At 43.3% G+C, this 27216-nt stretch overlaps 1 protein-coding gene across 3 annotated transcripts in view; it reads left to right on the top strand.

The window, feature by feature from the left end:
- The window catches only part of ZEB2 (zinc finger E-box binding homeobox 2), a 210141-nt gene extending 204436 nt beyond the window's left edge, over positions 1 to 5705 (top strand). For all 3 annotated transcript variants that reach the window (XM_075317174.1, XM_075317172.1, XM_075317173.1), the window contains one exon: positions 3515 to 5705. In XM_075317174.1, the coding sequence (XP_075173289.1) occupies positions 3515 to 4104 (590 nt within the window). In that variant the 3' untranslated portion in view covers positions 4105 to 5705. The remainder of the gene's footprint in view (positions 1 to 3514) is intronic.
- Positions 5706 to 27216: the final 21511 nt, after the last annotated feature.

Genomic DNA, 27216 nt, shown 5'->3' with positions numbered 1-27216 from the left:
AAAAAGGGGAGAAAACTAACCGGGCACTGCTGTTCCTGCCGATGAATCGTGGGTCATAGAACCTTCCTTAGCCGCTTGAGCAACACGTGCACAATCTAGAGTAAAAAGTCCATATAGCAGATCCACAAGGATAGAATGGCAGCACTCATAAACCTTCAATTGCGGTAATTTTATTTTTAGGAAAGTGAACGGGTACATGTGGTGGGGGAGGTGAGGAGGAGCTATAGGCGTTGGACGACGGCGAGCTGTTTCGCATGTCTGTGCTTCAGCAGGTCCTGCGGATGAGCATGCATATTGCAGATCCATATGTTATCAGCTTTCTCCAAAATAGTTACTCTACTAAGATGGATGCCAAGCATTTCCCCAATAATGCAATGGGAGAGGACAAAGGCGTAACAGGGTGATCTAGCAGCTGAATATTCCCCCACCCCAAAATGACATAACTAGAATGTTTAGCCAAATGTATCATGCACATTAATGGGGAAGTCAAAGTCAAGGATCTAATGTCTATATTGCCAGTCACCTTGTTAAAGTAAATCATTTGACACTTGGGCTGCTGTTGGTTTCAGAAGCTTCAGATGTGCAATAGGAAAACTTAGTAAAAAAGTGTATATGTTTGAAGCTTGGTATCGATTAAGAGGTTCCGAAGCAGCTGCACATTTTTTTTTAGCCCTAGTCTTTTCTTCTGGAATGTGATCCTCCCAGATAATTAATATGACAAGAAGAACCCCCGCCACCGCCACTCTCCTGCCATTCCCTGCCAGCCTACCCCTGATGTTTGCATTTCTCTCCTCTGTCGTTCTCGTTCCGGTGCTGACACAGCAGGTGTACATAGCCTCTAGTTACACACCAGCCCTGGCTGCCGTCGTACATTCTTTTTGCTCACTTTGAGGTCGATTCATAAAAATTCAAGCAATTTAAAGCCACGATTTTGCTCGTCTCATTACAATTGTTCAATAGAAGACCAGTTATGGCTTTAGCACTTTAATGCTCACTATTAAAGAGTAATGAAATATCCTTTCACACGACTGCACTTTCTTTTATTTGAGGAAGGCTTTAAAAACCTTCATTAAGAAATGCAAACAGAGATCACTCGCAGTGATATTCAGTCTCAAGAAAAGAATCGTTCTCCTTTTCTCGGGGAGTTCGGTAATGTTAACTCAGCCACTGACGGCAAACAGACATTACTTTATTTCCTGGAGTATCGCCGCTATCTTCTATCATTTAACATAGTTTTCACCCAAACTGTAATTAATCCATTCTTATAATAGGTACTGGGAGATGGTGAATTGCAGATTTTTACCAATCCTAAATTTTCTAATTTTCCGGTGCGATTTTCCAAATTTTCTTAAAAAAAATTTCAACATTCCATCCTTAGTTTACTTTAATTTTACCTAAATTTTCTTTAGATCTTAAAACAAATAAGTTTCCTACTCCCAATGTATTCAAAGCAGGAGAGGAGAAGGGGTTAACGCCGTGCATTCGCCGACTATTATAGCTGATAGGAGTCCATGCTGCCACCAAGAAAAAGCTAAAACGAACTAGTAGTACTTTCCTAGAACCACTGAAAATTTTGTTCTATTGGTTGGATCCTTAAAAATATATATACTCATCCTCTGACTATCTCCTTTTGCTCCCGCTTTAGCCTTTACCAGATCTCTGTCTTTATTTCCTGATCACTTTCAACACACAGGAAATTACTGCTTAACCAATCACTGGCCATAGAGGTGACCCATCTAAGCCGGTAGATTTAAAATTGTCTACGACTAGACCAAATCATAGACAATTGTCTGGGTGTTGGTAACAGTTTGTCAGCACAGATACTATTTCTGAACACATACTCTAGATTGACAATGTCAAATAGCAGACATAATACTAGTAAGCTTCTCATTCCTGGTTGAAGTAGTAGGGCAAACATACATGAGAGCTTCTTCATTCAGTTCTACTATCCTACATCCTACCGAGCAACGCGGTTGTAGTGTCTATTAATGCTTGTATGTCTCTGCATTGCATCATGTGTCCCAGTCTTGTGCCCTGGCATCACGCTGTCAAGCATTTAGTGTCAGGTCTATTTTTGAATGCAACGTCAAGCATGGCCGCTATGGTAGGTGTGAAAGGCATTCTTAGTCTATTTGTAGCCTGGAATCAGCCAGATGTGTTTAGGCTTGGTGTTACTCTCAAGTTCCAATCTTGGGCTGAAGAATGTGCATAGTGCTCTTGAAAACATTGACCTCTCGGACAGTTTACTGACAATTACGAAGACATTTTTTACTACATTTTAGCATCAGATGTTGAATTGACCAAAAAAAAGTTTGGAGATTTTTTTTAATTTATTTAAAGAGGCGCAACCACCGCAATTTTCCTATATAAACCAATGCCGGTGCTATACTGGCGCTATCATGCTGATTATATACATACCTTTAGTTGTGAGATCGGATGTATAGTTTTTGAAATATAGGCAAGTAAAGTTTGTGAAATGCACTGTTACTTGATCGATAGGTGCTACAGAATATCTAATAGGTGGGTCGGGTTTTGCAAGTTATTTCCGCCCCTATCTGCCTGTCCTTACTTCCTTTGTCTCTGTTATTTCAGGTGGAGGAGGGAGGCAGGGAGAACAGTCAGGCAGACAGGGGAATAACTAGCAAAACCAGACCCAGCTATTAGATATTTTGCAGCACCCATCAGTCAAGTAACAGTGCATTTCATAAAATTTAAGGTCCCGTCACATGCAGCGATATCGCTAGCGAGCGTACCCGCCGTTTGTATGTCACGTGCAAATCGCTACCCATGGCGCACAATATCGTTAGGCCCCATCACACGGACTTACCTGCCTAGCGACGTCGCTGTGACTGGCGAACCGCCTCCTTTCTAAGGGGGCGGTTCGTGCGGCGTCACAGCGGCGTCACTAAGCGGCTGCCCAATAGAAGCGGAGGGGCGGAGATGAGCGGCCGTAACATCCCGTCCACCTCCTTCCTACCTCATTGCCGGTTACCACAGGTAAGCTGTAGTTCATCGTTCCTGAGGTGTCACACATAGCGATGTGTGCTGCCTCAGGAACGATGAACAACCTGCGACCTCAACAATCAACGATTTTTTTGAAAATGAATGACGTGTCAACGATGGACGATTTGGTATTTTCCATCATTAACAGTCGCTCGCTGGTGTCACATGCAACAACGCCGCTAACGATGCCGGATGTGCGTCACGGAATCCGTGACCTCGGCGATATATATCGCTAGATACGTCGTTGCCTGTAACGGGGCCTTTACTTGTCTGTATTTCAGAAACTATACATCCGATCTTATAACTAAAGGTATGTATAGAATCAGCATGATAGGATAGTATAGCACTGACTTTAGTTTATATATGAAAATCCTGGTGGTTGGTTCTCTTTAAATGGATGCAATTTAACATATGGCTTTGAAGAATTGTCTAACAGTGATTGTTTTTGAATTTTTTGCATTTATTACATTGGATGAAAAATAACATAATTCTGTTTCTTCTTGTTTTTCAGGAAAAAGGCCACACCAGTGTCAGATTTGTAAAAAAGCATTTAAACATAAACACCATCTAATAGAACATTCACGTCTGCACTCCGGCGAGAAGCCATACCAATGTGACAAGTGCGGGAAGCGTTTCTCACATTCTGGGTCCTACTCACAGCACATGAACCACAGGTATTCCTACTGTAAAAGAGAGGCCGAAGAAAGGGAGGCCGCGGAGAGGGAAGCCAGAGAGAAGGGTCATTTAGAACCCACCGAGCTGCTGATGAATCGAGCTTACTTACAGAGTATAACACCTCAGGGCTACTCTGACTCAGAGGAAAGAGAAAGTATGCTGAGAGACGGAGAGATTGAAAGAGAGCACGATAAGGAGGTGGAGGATGTTTACGATAAACTTGGAAGACCACTTGGAAGACCAGATGGAGATGAAGAGTTTGAGGAAGAAGAGGAAGAAAGCGAAAATAAGAGCATGGACACGGATCCGGACACGATCCGAGACGAGGAAGAGAATGGTGAACATTCAATGGACGATAGTTCCGAGGATGGTAAAATGGAAATAAAGTCAGATCATGAAGAAGAAAACATGGAGGATGGCATGTAATAAACTACTGCATTTTAAGCTTCCGATTTTTTTCAGTAGTCTTGTTACCTGCTTGAAAACTCTGCTGTGTTTAAGCTGTTCATGCACGTGCCTGAAGCTTCCACGAAGCCTGTATAGATGAACTGATGGGGGGGGGTGGGCAGTTCTGCCAAAAACAAAACAAACGAAAAAAAAAAAGTTAAATGAAGTTTGAGGTGGTCTTTGTTGAGAACTGCATTATGCAAACTTTTTGTACAGTATTAAAAGGCCTAGAAACTGTGTGGTTTCAGAGACTAAACCCTGTGTTTAATAGCATTTATTCTTTAAGCACAAAATAGTTAATTGTACGAATTGCACTCTACTTATATATCACTACGGACTTAAAAGAATAAAAAAGATATTTCTAATTTATATTAATACATTTAAAATTAAAAAAATAAAAAATAATAAAAAAAAAAAGTGCCCGCACTGCTGTACATCACTTCACTTTAATTTAAAGTGCTCGCACTGCAATACAACTTTTATTAAAAATTCCTTCATAACTTTACTTTGCTACTCTCAGTTTCATAATAGATAACCACACAATTTTAGGCCTATTTTAATTTTATTTTTTTATTTTATTTTTTATTTTTATTTTAATGTGAAGGAACATGAAGTGATGCATGTGTAAAAAAAAAATAAAATAAATGGAGATTCCGAAGTCTTAAGAGTGACCAGGATACGGTGGTAAAAAGAAAGGTGATTATTAAGAAAGCCTTTGTAAGGTGTTTTTAAAGAAAAAAAAAAGCCTTATATGCAAACCTTTTAATCTGTGTGTTTCTGCAAGTGCCATCCTTGTACAGTATTAAGAAGGTAACACGTGTTACCCAACGCACCAGCTTCAGTGTTAAGCTTACCCTGTTCTTTGAAGCACCCATGTCAGTATTAGAATAGGCGGCAGTTCCTTAGTTTACATATGTTTGTGCAATTATTTTCTGTAATTTTTTTATTCTGTTTATTAATTTTGTCAGTATTACACCAAACTTTTTTTTTTTATTATTTGCAAAATTTTTTTTTTATTTTATTTTATTTTTTGCATTCATTTAATTTTAGGTCAAATAACATTTTATTTATGTGGCTCATTTTATATTTCCTAATTTTATTTATTTCATACTGTAGTGTACAGTATAATAGTTCTTCAATATAGATATATTTTAGTAAAAAAGGAACATGATGTTGATCACTTGGGCAAATTTTACGTAAAGAGAAGAGCATTTATGTGTTTTGAAACATTTAATTGTGAATTGCGATTTTTTTTTTTTCAATTTTATTATTTTATTTTTTTGTTTTAATATTATTATTTTATTTTTTTCTTTCCAATTACTGGAAATTCCAAAATTTGGGAACTTTTGATACGATCTTGTGAAAACACTGTATTTTCAACTGAAAAAAATTCCACTTTCTTCATCTTGTTTTTTAGCTAAAAAAAATAAAAATAAAAAGAGGGACTGTTAAATACAATGTATAATATACCATGACAAAAAAATCTTTCCTGACTTGTCTTTGTAAAAGTATTATTGAATTTTCAATTTGTAATTTCTCTTGAAAATGACCATGCTCAAATAAAAAATGTAGCCAAACTATGCAAAGTGTGACTGACTACTTAAAAAAAAAACAAAATACGTTGGTGGGTTTTTGTAGTGTTTATTGATAAAGTAATTTTATATGTTTATAATCTATTTGCAAACACAGTTATATTGATGAATTATCCGTAGAACATTTGCACATGTTAACCCCTCGTTCATAAGTGTGGTTTTCTCCAAAAACGGTATTTATGCTCCTGTGGATTTGTGATTAACGTCGTCTGTGTTTGCCGATGTTGAAAAAAGGTTGAAGTTTCAATATGAAAAATGAGAAATAATAAATAGGCATTGCTCGGAAATATCAATAAATTAGAAAAAAATATATATATTAGCCCATTCCATTTTTATAGCTTAGAATATTTGTGATGTTATTTGCTGATATTGATTTATAAAGCAATTTTTTTTATTTTATTTTTTTTAAAAAAATGACAGATAACAAAAACATTCCCAGGACTTACAATTATGAGATATCTATTGGATATGATACGAGGGGAACAACTGCTGGGACCCCCAATGATTCCAAGAATAGGGTTTCCACTCTGCTCAATTCCATATGGAATCAATGGTGCTCTATAAATAAATAATAATAATAATAATATAAATCATAGATAATATTAAAGCAAAGCCATTGTGTGAATACATCATTTCATGCGAGAAGCAGTCAACCCTTTATTGAGATCAGATCAGACACATCTGGTTTACCCAACCAACTGTATTGTCCCTAAAGAGGACCTGTAATGAAGCCAAAAGTAGCCCATTTTTGCTCTAATTGAAATATTGCAGCCCTCTGAGTATTAATCCGCCCCCAATGTGGTTTAAATGATGCAATATGCATCACTAACATGATTTAAAAAAAATAAATAAATCCATGTATTTATCTTAAAAAAAAAGACTTTATATACTTAGGTGAGTGCACTACATACCTTTAGGTTATAGTCATAGGGGTGGAGCCTTTGCTGGGCTCAGTCACGGTCAGTAAAATTTAGGCATGATCCTTTTTTGAACTTAGTCACAATTGGTGTAATTGATTACACCACAGGTCCTTCAACATCACTTCTCTGCTCAGCTCCGCCCATTATGGTCACATGATCATGCTATCAGCACAGGTCCAGCACAACCACTTCTCTTCTGCTGATTACCACAGGTCCTTCAGTATCACTTCTCTTCTGCTCAGCTCTGCCCATTACGGTCACATCAGCACAGCTCTTGCAGAACCACTTCTTTTCTGATTACCACAGGTCCTTCAACATCACTTCTCTGCAGAGATCCGCCCTTTATGGTCACATGATCGTGACATCAGCACAGGTCCAGCACAACCACTTCTCTTCTGCTGATTACCACAGGTCCTTTGGTATCACTTCTCTGCTCAGCTCTGCCCATTATGGTCACATGATCGTGACATCAGCACAGGTTCAGCACAACCACTTCTCTTCTGCTGATTACCACAGGTCCTTCAGTATCACTTCCCTGCTGAGCTCCGCCCATTATGGTCACATGATCATGACATCAGCACAGGTCCAGCACAACCTCTTCTGCTGATTACCACAGGTCCTTCAGTATCACTTCACTTCTGCTCAGCTCTGCCCATTACGGTCACATCAGCACAGCTCTTACAGAATCACTTCTCTTCTGATTACCACAGGTCCTTCAACATCACTTCTCGGCAGAGCTCCTCCCATTCTACATTCTATAAATTCCATTCTACAAATATCTGAAAGGAAGTCACAGTGCAGAGGGAACCACCCTATTCTCATTAGCACAAGGAAGTACAAGATGCAATGGGATGACACTAAAAGGAAGGAGATTCAGATTAGACATTAGGAAAAACGTTTTGACAGTGAGGGCAGTCAGAAAGTGGAACATGCTGCCACGGGAGGTAGTGATGGCAGTCAGAGAGTGGAACAGGCGGCCATGGGAGGTAGTGAGGGCAGTCAGAGAGTGGAAAAAGCTACCATGGGAGGTAGTGAGGGGGAAGTCAGAGAGTAGAACAGGCTACCACGAGGAGGTAGTGAGGGCAGTCAGAGAGTGGAACAGGCTACCACGGGAAACAGTGAGGGCAGTCAGAGAGTGGAACAGCCTACCATGCGAGGTAGTGAGGGCAGTCAGAGAGTGGAAAAAGCTACCGGCAGTTAGAAAGTGGAACAGGCTACCCTGGGAGGCAGTGAGGGCAGTCAGAGAGTGGAACAGGCTACCACGGGAAACAATGAGGGCAGTCAGAGAGTGGAACAGGCTACCACGCGAGGTAGTGAGGGCAGTCAGAAAGTGGAACAGGCTACCATGAGAGGTAGTGAGGGTAGTCAGGGAGTGGAACAGGCTACCATGGGAGGTAGTGAGGGCAGTCAGAAAGTGGAACAGGCTACCATGAGAGGTAGTGAGGGCAGTCAGAGAGTGGAACAGGCTACCACGGGAGGTGGTGAGGGCAGTCAGAGAGTGGAACAGGCTACCGCAGCAGGTAGTGAGCTCTCCATCAATGGAAATCTTCAAGTGGAAGCTGGATAAACATATAGCTGGGATGATTTAAGAAAACCTGCATTTGCAGGGGCTTGGTCCCGATGGCCCTTGAGATCCCTTCCAACTCTATCATTATATGATTCTATGTGACTATAATGGGCGGAGGTGGTGTAAACGATTACAATGCTGGGGGTGTGACTAAGTTAAAAAAAAGACTCATGCTACTTGAGTGACAGTGACTGATCCCATCAAAAGCTCCACCCCTATGACTCAAACCTAAGGTATTTACTGCATTCACCAAAGCAAATAAAGTATTTTTTTAAGATAAATACGTGGAGTCTTTTTAAAAAACCATGTTAGTGATGCACATTGCATCAGTTCAAAACAAACTTTGTTTAATATAAAAAAACAAAACGACAGGTTACTTTTAAGTCACCATTTTCTAGAGCTATACACCTTTGTATTTAATGTGCCCTATAAATATAACATTTTATGATTTTTGCCAAAGGGGTGTTGGAGAGCAGCCTGAAGACACGCCCCAGAGAATCCTGTGAGAACTGACCCTGAGGATCATAAAAATGACCATATTTGGAGCCTTAAATAAAAAAGGCTCATTATCTCTGGAACCAAAAATGGCAGATTTAAAAAATAAAGAAATTAATGAAATACTTGAGAGCAGCAGAAATAAAACAAGTGCAAAAAAATTGGCCATTTTTTACTTAGTGACAGATAGTCTTTAAATGTTTTTAATGGCAAAACTCACTTTACTTTTTTTTTAAATAATGTACAAAAATATGAATATTTAAGCACTCATAAACTTGTTATGCTAATATATTATGTATATACTTAATATGTATATACATTATAAATCTGCCCACGAAGCACTTCAATTATCTATTTCCTATATTCATCTATCTATCTATCAATCAATCTATCTATCTATCTATCTATCTATCTATCTATCTATCTATCTATCTATCCCTCTATCTATCTCTCTGTTTAGTGTTAGACTTCGGGGCACTTTGCACACTACGACATCGCAAGCCGATGCTTGTGATGCCGAGCGCGATAGTCCCCGCCTCCGTTGCAGCTGCGATATCATGGTGATAGCTGGCGTAGCGAACATTATCGCTACGCCAGCTTCACATGCACTCACCTGCCCTGCGACGTCGCTCTGGCCGGCGACTTGCCTTCTTATTAAGGGGGCGGGTCGTGCTGCGTCACAGCGACGTCACATGGCAGGCGGCCAATAGAAGCGGAGGGGCGGAGATGAGCGGGACATAAACATCCCGCCCACCTCCTTCCGCATAACCGGCGTGAGCCGCAGAACGCAGGTAGGAGATGTTCCTCGCTCCTGCGGCTTCACACACAGCGATGTGTGCTGCCGCAGGAACGAGGAACAACATCGTAACACCGGTCCTTCCAAAATTATGGAAATGACCGACGCTACACCGATGATACGATTACGACGATTTTGCGCTCGTTAATCGTATCAAAAAGGATTTACACACTACGATATCGACTGCGACGCTGGATATGCGTCACTTTCAATTTGACCCCACCGACATCGCACCTGCGATGTCGTAGTGTGCAAAGTACCCCTTCCATTATAGGTTTACTTTCCTACTTTCAACATTACAGTAGATGAAGATTGCAACAGCCATGTATTTCTGCTTTATAAAGTACAGCAAATAACATTTCAAATAAGTTAAATGTCTGACTTTTGGCTTTGTACATAGCATGTAATTTCTTGCAGATTGTTTTTTTGTTGTTTTTTTTTTTTTTGTTACTTTAACCAGATCCATGTCTGGTTGTTTCCCAGCTAGACCATTGTAAATGTATAATGGGCAGACAGGCCAAAAAAATACAATGTCAGTAATTTACAAAAATCATTTCAGTAAAAGAAAACAAGTAAAAAAATAAATACGCTGAGATTGTCTCTGTAAATGGAATTGTAATTTATTTTTCTAATGTACATTTTTTTTTATTATTCTTTTGTTTTTGTACTTTTTCTGGTTTGATGTCCCATATTTTTTGTACACTGACCAAGAGAAAAATAAAAAATAATAAAAAAAATACTCAAGCATCGTTCAACACTATGCAATTCTGTGGGGCTAAAACAACTTTTTGGTTCAGTGGTTGAATATAAGCCCCACGTGGCTGGGGCTCTGGGATGTAAGGAAGCTCCGGTGGGACTTCATAGATTTTTGAAGCTAAAGGTCTAAATAATCTTGGGAAGAAATTACTGAGTTATGAATTAAATGAAAACAATAAGCCAATGGGACAGCGTTTTGGGGTCACTATTCACGTTCTTCCACTGCAACCTCTGATTTTAGGGCAAATGTGTTAACTTCATGGTAGACAAATGATGTGATTGAGTAAAATAGCTCTAAGTGATGTACAGAACTCTGCAAAAGTTTTAGGAAAAATGCGGCAAAGTAAGAATACTTGAAATAATAGAAAAGTTTCTAGTTTAATTTTAGTAATTTGTAAAATACAAAGTGAAACAACAAAAGAAAAATCTAAATGAAATCAATATTTGGTGTCATAACTAGTGATGGGAGAGCCCAAAAATGCTCAGATGCTTGGTACTCGAATCGAGCAAATTGGAATGCTCTGGTGCCTGACTTGAGTACCGAGCACAACTGGAGTTAATGGGGGACTTGAGCATATTTTTTTACTTGAGCCCCCCGTTCTCTTACCTGCCCTGGACACCACTCCCGGCAGCAGAAGACATTTGTGATGCTAGCCATTACTTATTGGAGTTGTGGGCAGGAGTGTAGTCAGGAAAGCCGGGGTCTGTTAACAGGAGGACATGCATGAGCACAAGGAGAAAGCAGAGGCATAGTCACGTCAGTATCCAAGGGTCAGTAATCCAGGAAAGCACGTAATATGTTCAGGGAGAAAGCAGGTAGCGGTCCGAGGTCAAACAGGCTGAAGGTCAAGACAGGAACAGGGAGCAGGAAGAGAAAAGTCAAATAACGGCTTGGGGTCAGAGAACAAAGATCAGAACAGAGACATAAACCAATAGCACAACTGCAGAACCAGAAAAGACAACTGGCAACGTTCTGGGTGGGCATGCTCAGTAAAGAAGCCTGAGCAATAATCAGGGAGGTGGAACACCTGAGTAATCAGCACCAACATGGAATCCAGTGCTTTCAATCAAACTTTTAGGTACGTAACTCAGGAAATAGCAGCAGAGCATCTCCAAGGTAAGATGCTCTGCACAGAGAAATCGTGACAACATCGCTTGGCAGCCTCTGTTCTGCCTTCCCGGCTTCCATCAGTCTCTATCATCCAATGTGCAGCTGGCATCTCCTGCAACTTCCTTTCCAAATTTCCCCCTGCCGGCCTAAGTAACTGTGTGGTTAGTTCCGCTTGAGTCCCTGTTCCTCTCTTTTCTAGAAAGGTGACTCGAGCAAAACTAAAGTGGGCTTTACAAGCTGCGATATTGCTAGCGATGTTGCGAGCGATAGCACCCGCCTAAGTCGGTGGCGCGTCACGGGGTGATCGCTGCCGTATCGAACAATATCGCTACGGCAGCATCACACGCAATTACCTGTTCACCAACATCACTGTGGCCGCCGAACAATCTGTCCTTTAAGGGGGAGGTTCGTTCGGCGTCACAGCAGCGTCACTAAGCAGCCGCCCAATAGAAGCGGAGGGGCGGAGATGAGCGGCCGGAACATCCCACCCACCTCCTTCATTCCTCATTGCCAGCGGCCTCAGGTACGATGTTGTTCCTCGTTCCTGAGGTGTCACAGATAGCGATGTGTGCTGCCGCAGGAACGACAAACAACCTGCGTTCCAAACGAGGAACGATTTTTTAAAATTGAATGGCGTGTACACAACGAATGATTTGACACCTTTTTGCGATCGTTACTGATCACAAAAAGGTGTCACACACAACGACATCGCTAACGAGGCCGGATGTGTGTCACCAACACCATGACCCCGACGATATCTCGTTAGCGATATCGTTGTGTATAAATGGGCCTTAACTGCAATATACTTTAACTGGTTGGAACATTTGGACAGTGCACACGTAACAGAAGTTGCCGGACAATGCCAAATGCACCCGCATGATGGAGGCTGATGGAAGCCAGAAAAACTGAATGGATTTTGCCATGATAGGTCTGCTGCTCTGGGGACTTTGGTGGCCGGGGGCTGTGTCCAGGGCAGGAAAGAGAACTGAGTCAAGCACTTAGCTTGAGCAACTGCAGTACTCAATCGAGGACCGAGCATGCCTGAGCACCCGGATGCTCACTCGTGTACCGAGCAGTGCCGAGCATGCTCGCCCATCACTAGTGATCACCCTTTGTCTTCAAAATAGCAGAGACGTAACACTTGCACAAAGTCACGGATTCTGTAGTATTACAATACGATGTATAAGTAACTAGTTATATCAAACAGGTGATAATGGTCATCATTTTCATATGAAGATGAAAACACAAGTCATTAACTGAAACAGAAACAGAAACAGCTGTATAGGAAGTTTAAAACTGGGCGAGGAACAGCCAAACAATGCAGCAAAGATGAGGTTGTGGAAGACAGTTTAATGTCACAAGGCATACACTATGGCAAGACTGAACACAAGACACATGGTAGTTATATTATACAGCATCGGCAAGGTAACTCTCAGGCAAAGATTTCAAAGCAAACTGGAGTTTTAAGAAGTGCTGCTCAAGCTTTTTTAAAAGAAGCATCAAGAAATGGGAAAGGTTGAGGACGCAACAGGATTTGACACGCACGGTCAGGGAGCGAGCCATTCTCGGCAGCCATCGGCAACCCCCTTATGTGATCACAAGGTCCTGATAGGTTGTCATGATGGCCAGGGATCATCTGATGATGCCTGTCACTCTCATGGCGTAGTTCCTGGTAGTTCTGTGGACTGTACATGCAATGGTCAACCTTGGTGCAGCAGATGAAAGACACATCATGCTTACTTCCATTCAAAGTTGGAAGATGTCCAGCAGTGCCATTAGCTTTAAGATTGGCAGCAATCAGTGGGATTCAGCTACATACATCTACTGTTCAGAGACGTCTGGCCAGAAGTGGTCTTCATGACAGACCTACAACCAAAAAGCCATACAAACATGGAATCAAGATCAAGCAACTCAACTATGCCCAAAAATATGAGAAAAGGGGTGCAGGAAAATGATAGCAGGTGCTCTGGACTGAGTCAAAATGTGAAATATCTGGTTGTAGCAGAAGACAGTTTGTGATGGACTGGAAAGTAGAACAATAATGAGGGTCTGCAGGCAACAGTGAAGCATGGCGGAGGCTTATAAAGCATTTGTGGCATTGCAGCAAATTAACTTGGGGATTTCAGCAAGATTAATAGTGTTTTAAATACTTAAAAATACAAGCAGATACTTATCCATCATGCAATTCCATCAGTAAGACATCCGATTAGGTCTAAATTTATGAATCCAAACATCTAGCCAATGTCATTAAAACTATTTTCAGTGTAAAGAAAAACAAGGAGTTGAGGAAGTGATTATTTGGCCCCACAGAGCCCTAATCTCCCATCATCCAGCCTGTCTGGGATCACAAGAAGAGACAGAAGGATCTGCACAAGCCTCATACACAGAAGATCTGGGGTTAGGTTTTTCAAGATGTTTGGACCAAATTCCTGCCGAATTCCTTCAAAGACTGTGTGCAAGTGACGAGAAGTGATGCTTTGATGCTGTTTATAAAATAAACAGTCATCACATCAGATATAGATTTTTATATATATATATATATATATAAAAATATAAATATATAGATTTCTGTTTTGTTAATTTTCTTGCATTCTGTTAAAGGGAATCTGCCAGCAGGTTTTTGCTACCTCATCTGAGAGCAGCATGAGGTAGGGGCTGAGACCCTGAATCCAATGATGTATCATCACTTAGTTTACTGGGTGCAGTAGTTGTGACACAATCAGTATTTATATTAACCATGTAGCAGAGGTCAGAAACTAAATCTGCCCACACCAGGCTCTCTATGTACTAAGTTTATAAACAGGGAGGTGCTAATCAGAGGGGGAGGGGGACGTTGGTTGAACTAGTGTAGTCCTGGAAATGATAATCCCAGGGGATAAAACATTTATAATAAGTAAAGAACAGCACCGTAGGGTAATAAATTACATTGTTGAATTGTCTGTGTCAGCCTCTATCTCATGCTGTCTTTAGATTACATAGCAAAAACCTGCTGGCAAATTCCCTTTAATTATTTATATTATAAAAAAACTACTATCTTTTTCTATTTTGAAAAACATTCTTACTTTGCAGCATTTTTCTATCTCTGTTTAAAACTTTTGAAAACTATATTTATCATATAGGAAGTGATCATGGCATAGAATGGTGAAGTCACATGATTAAATGCAAAATAAGGCACAGGATCAGTGCCACTATTGCAACACCAATGGTTTGAAGACTGGTCAGATTAAAGGATTTGGCCACCTTATTTCCCTATATTTGTTGGGGACATGATTACAGATGAGCAAAACCAAACTTTAAAGTTCGGTAGTCGTACGCACACAACTTTACGTATGTAAATCACTCGAGCGAGCAGCGCTGTGCTTGCGTATGCTCGGTGGTCGGCACAGTGCGAGGCGCTTGCAGTGTTTTAACAGCTCGCACTTAGTATAAAATCAGGATTATCAGATGTAGAGTGAACAAAAACAAAAAAAAAATGTAGCCCTTCCTCCCCCGGAGGTGTTTTGTTTAGGGCTGATACATGTGGATGGAGAGTCGAACTGCCAATCAGTGACTTCAAATGATATTCAGACCATGTCCATGTCCCAAACCAAACTCTAAAGTCTGGCTGAACCTACTGAACCAAACTTCCACAGGTCCATTCATCTCTAGACAAGATTCTATGGCACTCAATTATATACACTATTCTGGAGCTGTGGCTACCAAAACAGTGTAGCTCAGTCACTCTTTGCTTCATAACTTCAGGGCCTGGAGTGAGTTATTCCCATCTCAGTCATAGAAAGCTGTGATGCAAATCGCTCTTTAAACTAAAGGTAATGTGGCTAACACTTTCAATGTGATGTACAGGCAGCAATCTCCTCATGAAAACCTTATACTCATAATAATGTGATATGCTGCCCTCACACAGGGCAGGATATTAAAGAAGCACTCCCATCCAAGTTTTCAGCCTCTAACATATTGCAGTCATCATGTTATATATTTCTATATACTTAATATTGCTTGTTTTGCCCTTCTACCCAGTTAATTCTTCTCTTTTCCATTATGTCTATGACATCATGTGAGTTAAAACGGGTTAGCTAAATCCTTCTAAGCACTATGCAGAAACAGTGAGTCTCTTTTCCCTGCATGAGTCCTCATCACTGCAAATTCCCTGGCAGAGGGGAGGAGTGGAGCAGTTGTGTCAGGACTTGAAGAAGGGGATGACTCAGGCAGGGTTAAAAGACATCCTCTACATAGAACTAAGAAGGATTCAGCTAGTCTGTTTTTAATCACGTAATGTCATAGACCTAATGGAAAACAAAAGAATTAACTGGGTAGAAGGGCAAAATGAGCAATTCTAAGTATGCAGTGCCATATAATATGATGACTGGGTCAGTACTTGAAGAAGGGAATGATTCAGGCAGAGATAAGGGACTTCTTCTACATAGAGCTTAGAAGGATTCAGCTAGTCTGTTCATAATAACGTGATGTCATAAACCTAATGGAAAAGAGAAGAATTAACAGGGTAGAAGGGCAAAATGAGCAATTGTAAGTACACAGTGCCATATAATATGATGACTGAAATATATTACGAGGTTAAAAACTTTGAGGGTAGTGCTTCTTTAAGTTAATAGATCTGCTTTGAGTGGGTTTTGCGGTTATAACTCGGAGTGAGGCTGTGCTTGGCTGTTTTTACCAATCATAAAGAAATTATATAATGCAGTCAGGCAAATGCTTAAAAGTTTTTCTTGCTGTGGAAGTACTAGTAATGTGAAAAGAGGAACTATGTGAGTTTTTGCAGCACAACTCCTCCACAAGGGTTGCCAACTTCAGTTTTTTATTCAAAAACTATAGCGATTCACCATGTTTTACAGATCCATTAGAAACCATTATAGATCATTATGGATTATAAGTAATATCTGTCTACAATTCATAATACTAATATCACAACACTGGCAGCATTCACAGTAAACTAGAAAATAATGCTAAATACAATCTACATAATCTGTACAAGCTCACCATGTTTCATAAAAGCTTCAAAAAACCATTTATTTAGACAGGAAAAAATATCCAATTTCTACAGACTCTCGAAAATTCGAGAACTGTTGGCAACTCTTCCTTCCAGTGGTCCTGCATCTATAACATTTCGTATAGGTAACTGATTAATATGAATGCTGGGAAAACCCCATACATTCAAATATTACATATTTATCATCAAATTTGATGGTTATCTTAAGTGTTTGAGATACAGAAGACATAAAACTGATTAGAAGATTTTCCTGGTTTACACATTTTAGCGCCTTTATGATGGAAGTCAATAGAGAACCTAGCTCCCGATAGCAGAATGGCAGACGGTTTGGCTATTATGACCATCTGACATTGACCTAATTCAGAGAAGACCAAGTATAAAAGTCCAGTCACACTAAGCAACTTACCAGCGATCCCAACAACGATAGGGATCGCTGGTAAGTTGCTAGGAGGTTGCTGGTGAGATGTCACACTGCGACGCTCCAGCGATCCCACCAGCAACCTGACCTGGCAGGGATCGCTGGAGCGTCGCTACACAAGTTGATGGTGAGCTCACCAGCAACCAGTGACAAGCTCCCAGCGCCGCGTGGAAGATGCTGCGCTTGGTAACTAAGGTAAATATCGGGTAACCAACCCGATATTTACCTTGGTTACCACCGCACGGAGCTACATGTGCAGAGAGCAGGGAGCAGCGCACACTGAGCGCTGCTCCCTGCTCTCCTAGTTACAGCACACATCGGGTTAATTACCCGATGTGTGCTGCAGCTAAATGTGCACAGAGCAGGGAGCAGCGCACAATGCTTAGCGCTGGCTCCCTGCTCTCCTAGTTACAGCACACATCGGGTTAATTAACCCGATGTGTCCTGCAGCTACATGTGCACAGAGCAGGAGCCGGCACTGACAGTGAGAGCGGGGGAGGCTGGTAACAAAGGTAAATATCGGGTAACCAAGGACAGGGCTTCTTGGTTACCCGATGTTTACATTGGTTACCAGCCTCCGCAGAAGCCGGCTCCTGCTGCCTGCACATTTAGTTGTTGCTGTCTCGCTGTCACACACAGCGATGTGCGCTTCACAGCGGGACAGCAACAACTAAAAAATGGCCCAGGACATTCAGCAACAACCAACGACCTCACAGCAGGGGCCAGGTTGTTGCTGGATGTCACACACAGCAACATCGCTAGCAACATCGCTAGCAACGTCACAAAAGTTGTTCGTTAGCAGCGATGTTGCTAGCGATGTTGCTTAGTGTGACGGGGCCTTAAAGCTGAGCTCACAATGGCGCTGGTTGGAGACTCTTGTCAAATGGAATCGGTCCTGTATTGATTTTTTTCGACATCGTGTTGCTTTTCTTTCATTGAATCTCTATTTTTTAGGCTATGTGCACTATTTTTCTAAATGTTCTGGACAGTATTCACTTGATTTATACCTCCAAATTATCCATGGCCCCATGCACCTAGCAAATTCCTAAAAACAGCCAACAATGGGCTGGCATGTAATGAACAGATCTATTGAAATTTGAATTTGCCTGGTTTGATGAATTTTCCTACAAAATTTGATTTCTAAACTGGGATGTCATGTCATAGCTACTGGGAATTATGGGGAAGCATGCTCGGCCACAGAAACCAACATTAGTCAGCACACAGATGCTTCTCCAGTGTGAGAAATTGTGCTGGGAAACTTTTTTTTTTGTTAATCCCCATTCAAATCTTAGGGGTATTTTTCACGCTGCGACATCGCAAGCCGATGCTAGCGATGCCGAGCGCGATAGTCTCCGCCCCCATCGCAGATGCGATATCTTGTGATAGCTGCCGTAGCGAACATTATCACTACGGCAGCTTCACACGCACTCACCTGCCCTGCGACGTCGCTCTGGCCAGCGACCCACCTCCTTCCTAAGGGGGCGGGTCGTGCGGCGTCACTGCGACGTCACACGGCAGGCATCCAATAGAAGCGGAGGGGCGGAGATGAGCGTAACGTAAACATCCCGCCCACCTCCTTTCTTCCGCATAGCCGGTGGACGCAGGTAAGGAGATGTTCCTTGCTCCTGCGGCTTCTCACACAGCGATGTGTGTTGCCACAGGAACGAGGAACAACATCGTACCTGCGGACGCACTGACATTATGAAAATGAACGACTTGACACAGATCACTGATTTTTGACTGTTTCACACTTGTTCATTTTCTCTCCTAGGCTTTACACGTTGCGACATCGTTACCGGCGCCGGATGTGCGTCACTTTCGATTTGACCCCGACGATATCGCAGGTGCGATGTCGCAACGTGCAAAGTACCCCTTAGAGTGTCTAAATCTGCATGGAACCGCAAATTTCAGGCAATTCGGCTCCAGCTCGATCCTCCGTGAATCGATCGTCTCGTCTCTAGTTGGCATACCTTTTTTCCCCCTGTATAGCAAAAGGTATCAGAGTACCATGAAGGTTTTTCATAAGGGCTATGTCACCTACACACAATTGGAGTAAAGAACTCACACATGTGATATATGGCACATTCAATGGACTATAACGTCGGCTCTTCAGAAGTCTCATGCACACAGTCACAAATCAAAACCTACAGCTATGAGCCTGTGCAACACCTCTAATGGACTACCGGGCTTGCTCTTTTAGAGACCACATACAGTATATGAGCCTATATTAGACCTCCAACAGAAACAAAGAGGCTCTTCATTAGTCATATGCCTCCTGCCCACTTTTGGCATACAGAACCCACAGATATTAACTGACAAGGAAATGGGTAACAATGTTTTGAACTCTTGACTTTCAGGCTACATATCTCTTCATCCACTACAGCTTTGAGCATGAATCTACCTTAATTTTATAGACAATCATCTTGGCTATCTCATACATAAATTTGACTTGCAACTATTTAGCATATAATTAGTTATGCAGATTATTGCCATGTTACTGCATTGTTACTGTTTTGCTCCTGGTGGTGAAAAAAATCTTTTTCTTCCTGTATAATACAAATTACAACCTGTTCTCACATTTCCTAATAGCTCAGTGTGTTATTAGGTTGATTCCCAAGTGAGAGGTCACTGGTTCGAATTTGCTCATCATTGTAGGTCTAAACTATACCTCCAATGGACTACCAGGTCAGCTCTTCAAGTAGCCTATGCCTCATACACGAAGTCATAAATCAAAACCCACAGATAGGGGCCTACAGGACACCTCCAACAGTCCAATGGATGGGCTCTTCATGAGTCCTATGCCTCATGCACAGTCATGATATAGAACCCAAAGATATGGGCCTATAATACACCTCCAATAAACTACCACGCAGGCTCTTCAAAAAGCCTGTGCACTATACATACTGTTGTCACATAACCCCCAGCTATGGTCCTGAACTGAACCTCCTATTGCCTACCAGACAAGCTTTTTTTGAAACCTATGACTTCTGCACACAGTCAAAATACAGAATCCACAGCTGTGGGTTTAAACTAGATCTCCAATGGGCTCTCAGATATGCTCTTCTTGAGACCTATGCCTCTTGAACATAGACCTAATGCAGAACCCACTGTTATGGGCTTATATTGCTCCTCCATCAGATTACCCCATAGACTCTTCAAGAGTAGAGATGAGCGAACCCAAGGTTCAGTGAATGGACCAAACACAGACTTTACAAAAGAGTTCGGGTTCGGGTGCTTTACGTATGTCAACCACTCTCGTGAGCATCCCTGTTCTCAGGTACACTCAATGCTCAGCCCAGTGCGAGCCACTTGCAGTGTTTGAACGGCTCGCACTGGAGGTAACAACAGCGTGATCAGATGTAGTGTACACCCAAGAAAAAAATGAAAAAACGCTGCCCATCCATCCCTGGAAGTGATCTTTTAAGGCTATGTGCGCACTTACCGGATTTTGCCGCGGATTTTCCGCGGATTTGCTGCATGTTTCGCTGCAGAAAATGTTCATAACATCTCTGCAGTGAATCACCAGCAAATCCTATGGAGAAAAAAAATCCTGTGCGCACTGGGCGGAATTTGACAGCTGCATGTTTTGCTGCGGGAATCCCGCAGCAAAAACAAGTGCATGTCACTTCTTTTCCGCACATCGCTGCGGGATTTCACTCCATTGACTCCAATGTTAATCATGAAATCCCGCAGGGAATAACGCAGGCAGCAAATTCTGTGCGGTTCACTGCGTTTTCCTGCGTCATTCCCTGCGGTATTTCGCGGTTTACCTCCGGTAATGTACATCGCTTGTCTGTGGTTTTGCAGGGAAGTGATGTCATTACAGGAAGAGGAAGCCGTGCAGAGAGTAAACACACACACATCACACACACATAGAACACATCACAGACACAGACACATAGAACACACATAGAAAGAAAACGGAAATATAGAAAAAAAAGAACGTGGGCTCCGCAGCATATTTACCGTCCAGCCGAGGTAAGCACACAGCGGCGGCCCGGTATTCTCAGGCTGGGGAGGGAGAGGGGCAGGGGTAATGTCCCCCGCCTCACTCCCCCTCCGGCAGCCGAGAATATCAGCCGCAGCTGCCCCGGCACTGTCGCATGCAATATGCGGCACTACCGGAGTGTCCCCGGCTCTTCTTGCCACCGTGTAGCAGTGGTGGCAAGGTAATACAAGGGGTTAATGGTGATGGGGGACCACCGCCATTAACCCCAGGCTTGATCATGGCAGCGTCTATGTGACAGCTGACATGATCAACCCGTAAGTAAAGTGAAAAAAACACACACACCGAAAAATCCTTTATTTTAAATAAAACCAACAAGCCTCGTTCACCATTTTATTAACCCCCCCAAACAAATCTCCGGCGTAATCCACCGCTCCGACGTCCTGCGCTGCTTCCATCCAGCCGCGACTGTCACAGACACAGGCTGAATGCAGCAGACAGCAGAGGTAATTACCGGTCATTTCCCACGGCCGGTAATGTGAACTCACTGCCGACCGTGGGAAATGCAGCGATCTGTCATCTATCTATCCCTCTATCTGTCTGTCTATCTATCTATCCCTCTATCTATCTGTCTGTCTATCCCTCTATCTATTCTTCTGTCTATCCACTATCAGAATTAAATGTATTTTTTTTTTTTTTTTCTTCAATGTGCTTTATTGCATTGAATTCAATAAAGCACATCCCAACCCGCACGCGGCAAAACCGCGGCAATACCGCGAACAATACCGCGGTAAAACCGCAGCAAACCGCGGCAAACCGCATGCGGTTTTCGGGTGCGGTTTCCCGCGGTTTTTTACCGCGGGTGCGGTAATCTTTGAGAGCATGCGGAATTTACGCAAGGAAATTTCATTTCCCAGTGCGCACAGAGCCTTATGGCTGGCTGCATGTAGGCGGAGACCCGAACTGCCCAATATGTGACTTCCATTGGGGTTCGGTCAAGTCTAGGTCCCAAACAGAACTTTAACTAAGGTCCGGCTGAACTCGCCAAACCAAACCAAACCTCCACAAGTCCGCTCATCTCTATTCATGAGTCCCATGCCTCGTATAGACAGTCGTAATACAAAACCCACAGATATGGGCCTATATTACACCTCCAATGAACCTCTACACAGATTCTTCGTAAGGCCTATGCCTTGTGCACAGAATCATAATACAGAACCAAGAACTATGGGTCTGTACTACACTTCTAATGGACTACAGTGCATGCTCTTTTGAGGCATGATCGTGATATAGAGCCCACAGATATGAGCATATATTACACCTCCACACAGATTCTTCGTAAGGCCTATGCCTTGTGTACAGAACTTACAGCTATGGGTCTGAACTACACCTCTAATGGACTACCATGCATGCTCTTCTTGAGACCATTGCCTCGTGCTCGATCGTGATATACAGTAAAGCCCACAGATACGAGCCTATATTACACCTCCAACAGAAACACTGTGGCTCTTCATGAGGCCTATGGATAAGAGCCATTGCCATATTGAAGACATAATGTCAAATAAAACACAGCAGAATTAATTAATACCTAAATGAGAGATTGTCGGTAATGATAGCAGTTATTTTTAAACAAATTGCGCGGCGGCGACTTTTCCCTCTCAGCCGCGTTGATTGAGGATAAATGGTGGCACGCAGTTTAGTAAATGAATTCATTCCTTTTAAAACATGACAATTGTTTTACAATGATAGACAATTAATACGTTGGGGTGAGAAGTGAACATCCTGATGGATTCGCTCTTCCAGACATTGCGGTTACAGGGGTTTTTTTTGCAGGGGACTTATCATATTACGGCTAACTAGTTGGTTTAAACAGCAGCTTTCTAATTCTGTGATGTGGGGATTAATTAACTTTATTTCCTTTTTAAATTAAGTTTTATGCTGATGAACAATGCAATTCCTTTAAAATGACTTAACAATCCTATTTTTTTTCGTAATTTCACAATTAATAGTTTACCGTTATGTAATTTACGGCGGCATTATCTGTGTCAACATTAAAATCACTGAAGCTTAGATCTGAATATATTTACAGTTGATTACATAGAAAGCCTCAACGCCAACATATATTTCAATGCCACAATATAGAACAAAAGAAAAACATTCGTGTTTTGAGCAGAGAGTGAATCTAGAGGGGAACGGGATGCACAACGGAGCCAAGGGGCTACAAAGCAACCTGGTCCTACATCTAGGACCCTGGGAGACTACAGGACAGGGGCAGACATATCATTGGTGCAGCCGCCCAGAGGCCTAAAGGGGGCTTTACACGTTGCTACATCGCTAGCGATGTGTCTCGTGAAAGCACCCGCCCCTGTCGTTTGTGCGTCACGAGCAAATCGCTGCCCGTGGCATACAAAATCGCTCGTACCCGTCACACGTACTTACCTTCCTAACGACATCGCTGTGGGCGGCAAACAGCCTCTTTTCTAAGGGGGCGGTTCGCACGGCGTCACAGCGACGTCACACGGCAAGCGTCCAATAGAAGCGGAGGGGCGGAGAGCAGCCGCATGAAAGTCACGTCCACCTCGTTGCCGGAGGACACTGGTACGGTGTTGTTCGTCATTCCTGTGGTGTCATACGTAGCGATGTGTGCTGCCTCAGGAACGAAGAACAACCTGTGTCCAGCACCAGCAACGATATTTGGGAAATGGACGACGTGCCAACAATCAACAATTTGGTATTTTGCATCGTTAGTGGTCGCTCGTATGTGTCACACGCAACGACGTCGCTAACGAGGTTGGATGTGCATCACGAATTCAGTGACCCCAACAACATTTCGTTAGCGATGTCGTTGTGTGTAACGGGGCCAAAGCAGGTGGAATTGTGTATTTCGATGAGCTCTTGGGCTTTAAAGGGCCCGTATGCTGTTCCTGCACAGGGGCCCTATTCTGTTCGCTTCCATCAGTGCTACAGGACATAAAAATATGGCCGGGTCATTCACCTACAGGCACCTTCTTCTCATAATAATAATAATAATAATCTTTATTTCTATAGCGCCAACATACTCCGCAGCGCTTTACAATTCAGGAGGCTCATATACATATCATATACATAAACATATACAAACAAGTAACAGTTATAAAAGATACAATATTTAAAGGGAAAAAAGGCAACGCTGCTCGTGAGAGCTTACAATCTACAATGAGATGGGGGGAGGGGCAAGGTACAAGTGCTTATTTATTATTTCAATGACAATCCAGCCATCTCAAGGAAATGGGGGATAGATAATGGCTTCCTGGACCAGTTGGCCAGAGCCTTGAGATGCATTTGGGTGCCATGGAGTTTGACGTGGGGTTATTTTCTGATAAGTTGTGGAGGGATTAGGTGAAATTAGTTTGGCTAGGGAGTGTGATAGGCCACCCTAAAAAGATGCATCTTTAGGGTGCGTCTGAAGCTGAGTAAGTTGTGATTTGTCCTAATTTCTTGGGGTAGAGCATTCCAGAGGTTTGGTGCAGCTCGGAAGAAGTCTTGGATTCGGGAGTTGGAGGTTCGAATTAGTGTGGATGTTAGTCGAAAGTCATTCTACTATACACCAGTGATTGCACAGCTTGTTTGCCCAGAAATAGACACTTTCTGCAACTGTTCTATATCCTTAATATATAATATAATGGGAGAAGAATACATATTTACTCTTAAAGTGATTTTGCGCATTTTATAAAAATTTTATACCGTAATAAAACAATGCTAACTCACTTTTAGGGTATGTGCGCACGTTGCATACTGCCGTGACAATTATTCTGCAGGAATTTGGCAGTGCATGTGCGCTTCAAATCGCTGCAGAAACACTGCGTAATGGATGCAGTGTGTCTACAGAATAGATGCCGATTTCATGCGCGCCGGGGATGCTGCCTCTCCCATAGACAGAGCGGGAGCTGTATTTAATGCACACAAAATAAGTGACATGTTGCTTTTTTGAGCGCAGCGATTTTGATCAAAATATAAGCATCCAAATCGCTGCGTTCTCAAACACAATGTGTGGATGGATTATGCACAATCTTCATAGATTGTGCTGGGGATGCAGAACGCATGCAATTACGCTGCAGTGCAATACGCAGCGTAAACGCATGAAATTACGCAACGTGCACACACAGTCTTAACCTCATAACGACGGCCGTACGACTTAAAGCGGCGGCAAAACAGGGTACTTATTCTGTTCCGCCGCTTTAAAGCGGCGGCCCGAAAAAACCCTGTAGCGCCCCCCAGCGACCGAAAATCTCGGGGGTTTCAGCTACCGGGGGTAGCTGAGACCCCCCAGATTATGAATCGGGGTGTTTTTTTTGGACCCCGATCATGTGATCGGCGGTATACACCGTATACCGACGAACACATGAAAAAAAAAGAAATGGCCGGTAAAACTGATTTCTTTTTCATCTGACATGATCAAACATGTCAGATGAGAAAGAAATCTAACCCCCTAGTGCCCCCAAAGCCCCCGGTACCGGAGAGTCCCCCCACCCCCACCCCTACCCCCCACCGGACATCCAAAATGGCGCCGAAGCGCACAGAAAACTGCCGCCGGCGCCGGCTCTGCAGTCATTTCCCTCCGATCTGAAATGATCAAACATTTCAGATCGGAGGGAAATGTCCTCCCCCTGACCCCTCCTCCGGTCCACCGGAGCCCTCTGGTCACCGGAGCCCACTCCGGTTCTCCAGAGCCACCCCCCCCCCTCCCCCCTCCGGAGCGTGGAAGATGGCGGCGCACAGCGCGCGGCCGCCTTCATTCTGCTCTTTCTGCCGCATGTGACACGTCACATGCGGCAGAAAGGTGTCCCCAGGTCCCACTAGGTCACCCCCCCCCCCCCCCAAGCCCCCGGTTATACGTTACCTGTCTGCCGCTCCGGGCCCGCGATCGCCGCCTCCTTCTTCAACGCTGGCGGCGCATGCGCAGACAGCGGCTGTCAGCTGGATCCCTGCAAGCAGGGATCCTGCTGACGTCGCTGATGCACAGGCTCCACTGTGGACCGGGGGAGGGTGAGTGCAGTGATCTGCAGCCACACTCCTCACATGGAGAGGCTGCTGTTCCAGAAAATGGGGGGTACGTTCTGTGAGCGTGCCCCTCATATTCTGGAATGAGGTTACTGCAGGTCACTCTGCCCTAGGTTGGACCGGGGCAGTGTGAGTGCAGTATTCTCAGATTACTGCACCCACACTGCTCATGGAGAGCTTGCTCTTCCAGAAAATGGGGGATACGTTCCCTGAACGTGCCCCCCATATTCTAGAAGATCCAGAGTCGGCGTGGGACCTCCAAAATGGATTACAGCGACCGGAATTTCTTTATTTTCAATAAATTGGTAAAAGAGGAATGTTTCGGGGAGTGTTTTTTCAAATAAATTTTTTTTTTGTCTTTTTTTTTTTCTATTACTGACTGGGTTAGTGATGTCGGGTATCTGTTCAGATGCCGTGACATCACTAACCCCAGGGCTTGATGCCAGGTGACATTACAGCTGGTATCAACCCCATATATTACCCCGTCTGCCACCGCACCAGGGCGCGGGATGAGCTGGGGCGAAGCGCCAGGATTGGCGCATCTAATGGATGCGCCACTTCTGGGGCGGCTGCGGCCTGCTATTTTTAGGCTGGGAAGAGTCCAATAACCATGGCTCTTCCCACCCTGAGAATACCAGACCCCAGCTGTCCGCTTCACCTTGGCTGGTGATCTAATTTGGGGGGGACCCCACGTTTTTTTTTTTTTTTAAAAAACGCCTGGGGAGCCCTCCAAATTGATCACCAGCCAAGGTGAAGCTGTCAGCTGTGGTTTGCAGGCTACAGCTGTCTGCTTTACCCTAGCTGGCTATCAAAAATAGGGGGGACCCCACGTCGTTTATTTTAATTATTAATTTTTTGGGGGGCTAAATACAAGGCTAGGCACCCTTTAGTGCCACATGAAAGGCACTAAAGGGCGCCAGCTTAGAATATGCAGGGGAATGGGACGTTATATTTGTTTGACATCTATCCATTCATCCATTGTAGCATTTTACGCTGTGTGCCCACAATCAGGGTTTGCAGCGTTTTGGGCGCAGAGTGTTTTCCCTGCGTCCATAGCGCTGCGTTGTGCAGTAGAAGCACAGTGGAAGGATTTTTAGAAATCCCATGCCCAATGTGCTTCTTTTCTCCGCAGCATAAACCGACCTGTGGCGCAGCTTCCCGAGCCTCAGCATGTCAATTTATGCTGCGGAGATGAGTGTTCTCTGCAAGTAGCATAGAGCTCCACAGCGGCCTGAACCCAAATCGTGGGCTTGGGCAGCTGCGTTCTCCCGTGGACAACACTCACATCTCTGCAGGAGGCTGACACTGTGTACTAGATGCCGTGTCGCTGGATCATGGCCACAGAGCCTAACAGTGAGACATTTGTTGCTACAGCAACATTTTTGTGAAGTACCTGTGGATTCAAAATGCTTACTATACTCCTGAATAAAATCCAGTTTCCAAAA

The sequence above is a fragment of the Anomaloglossus baeobatrachus genome, chromosome 7, assembly GCF_048569485.1.
Source record: "Anomaloglossus baeobatrachus isolate aAnoBae1 chromosome 7, aAnoBae1.hap1, whole genome shotgun sequence".
NCBI classification, from domain to species: domain Eukaryota; kingdom Metazoa; phylum Chordata; class Amphibia; order Anura; family Aromobatidae; genus Anomaloglossus; species Anomaloglossus baeobatrachus.
Note: the sequence above shows the minus strand (reverse complement) of the source record. Positions and strands in the feature narration are given on the sequence as shown.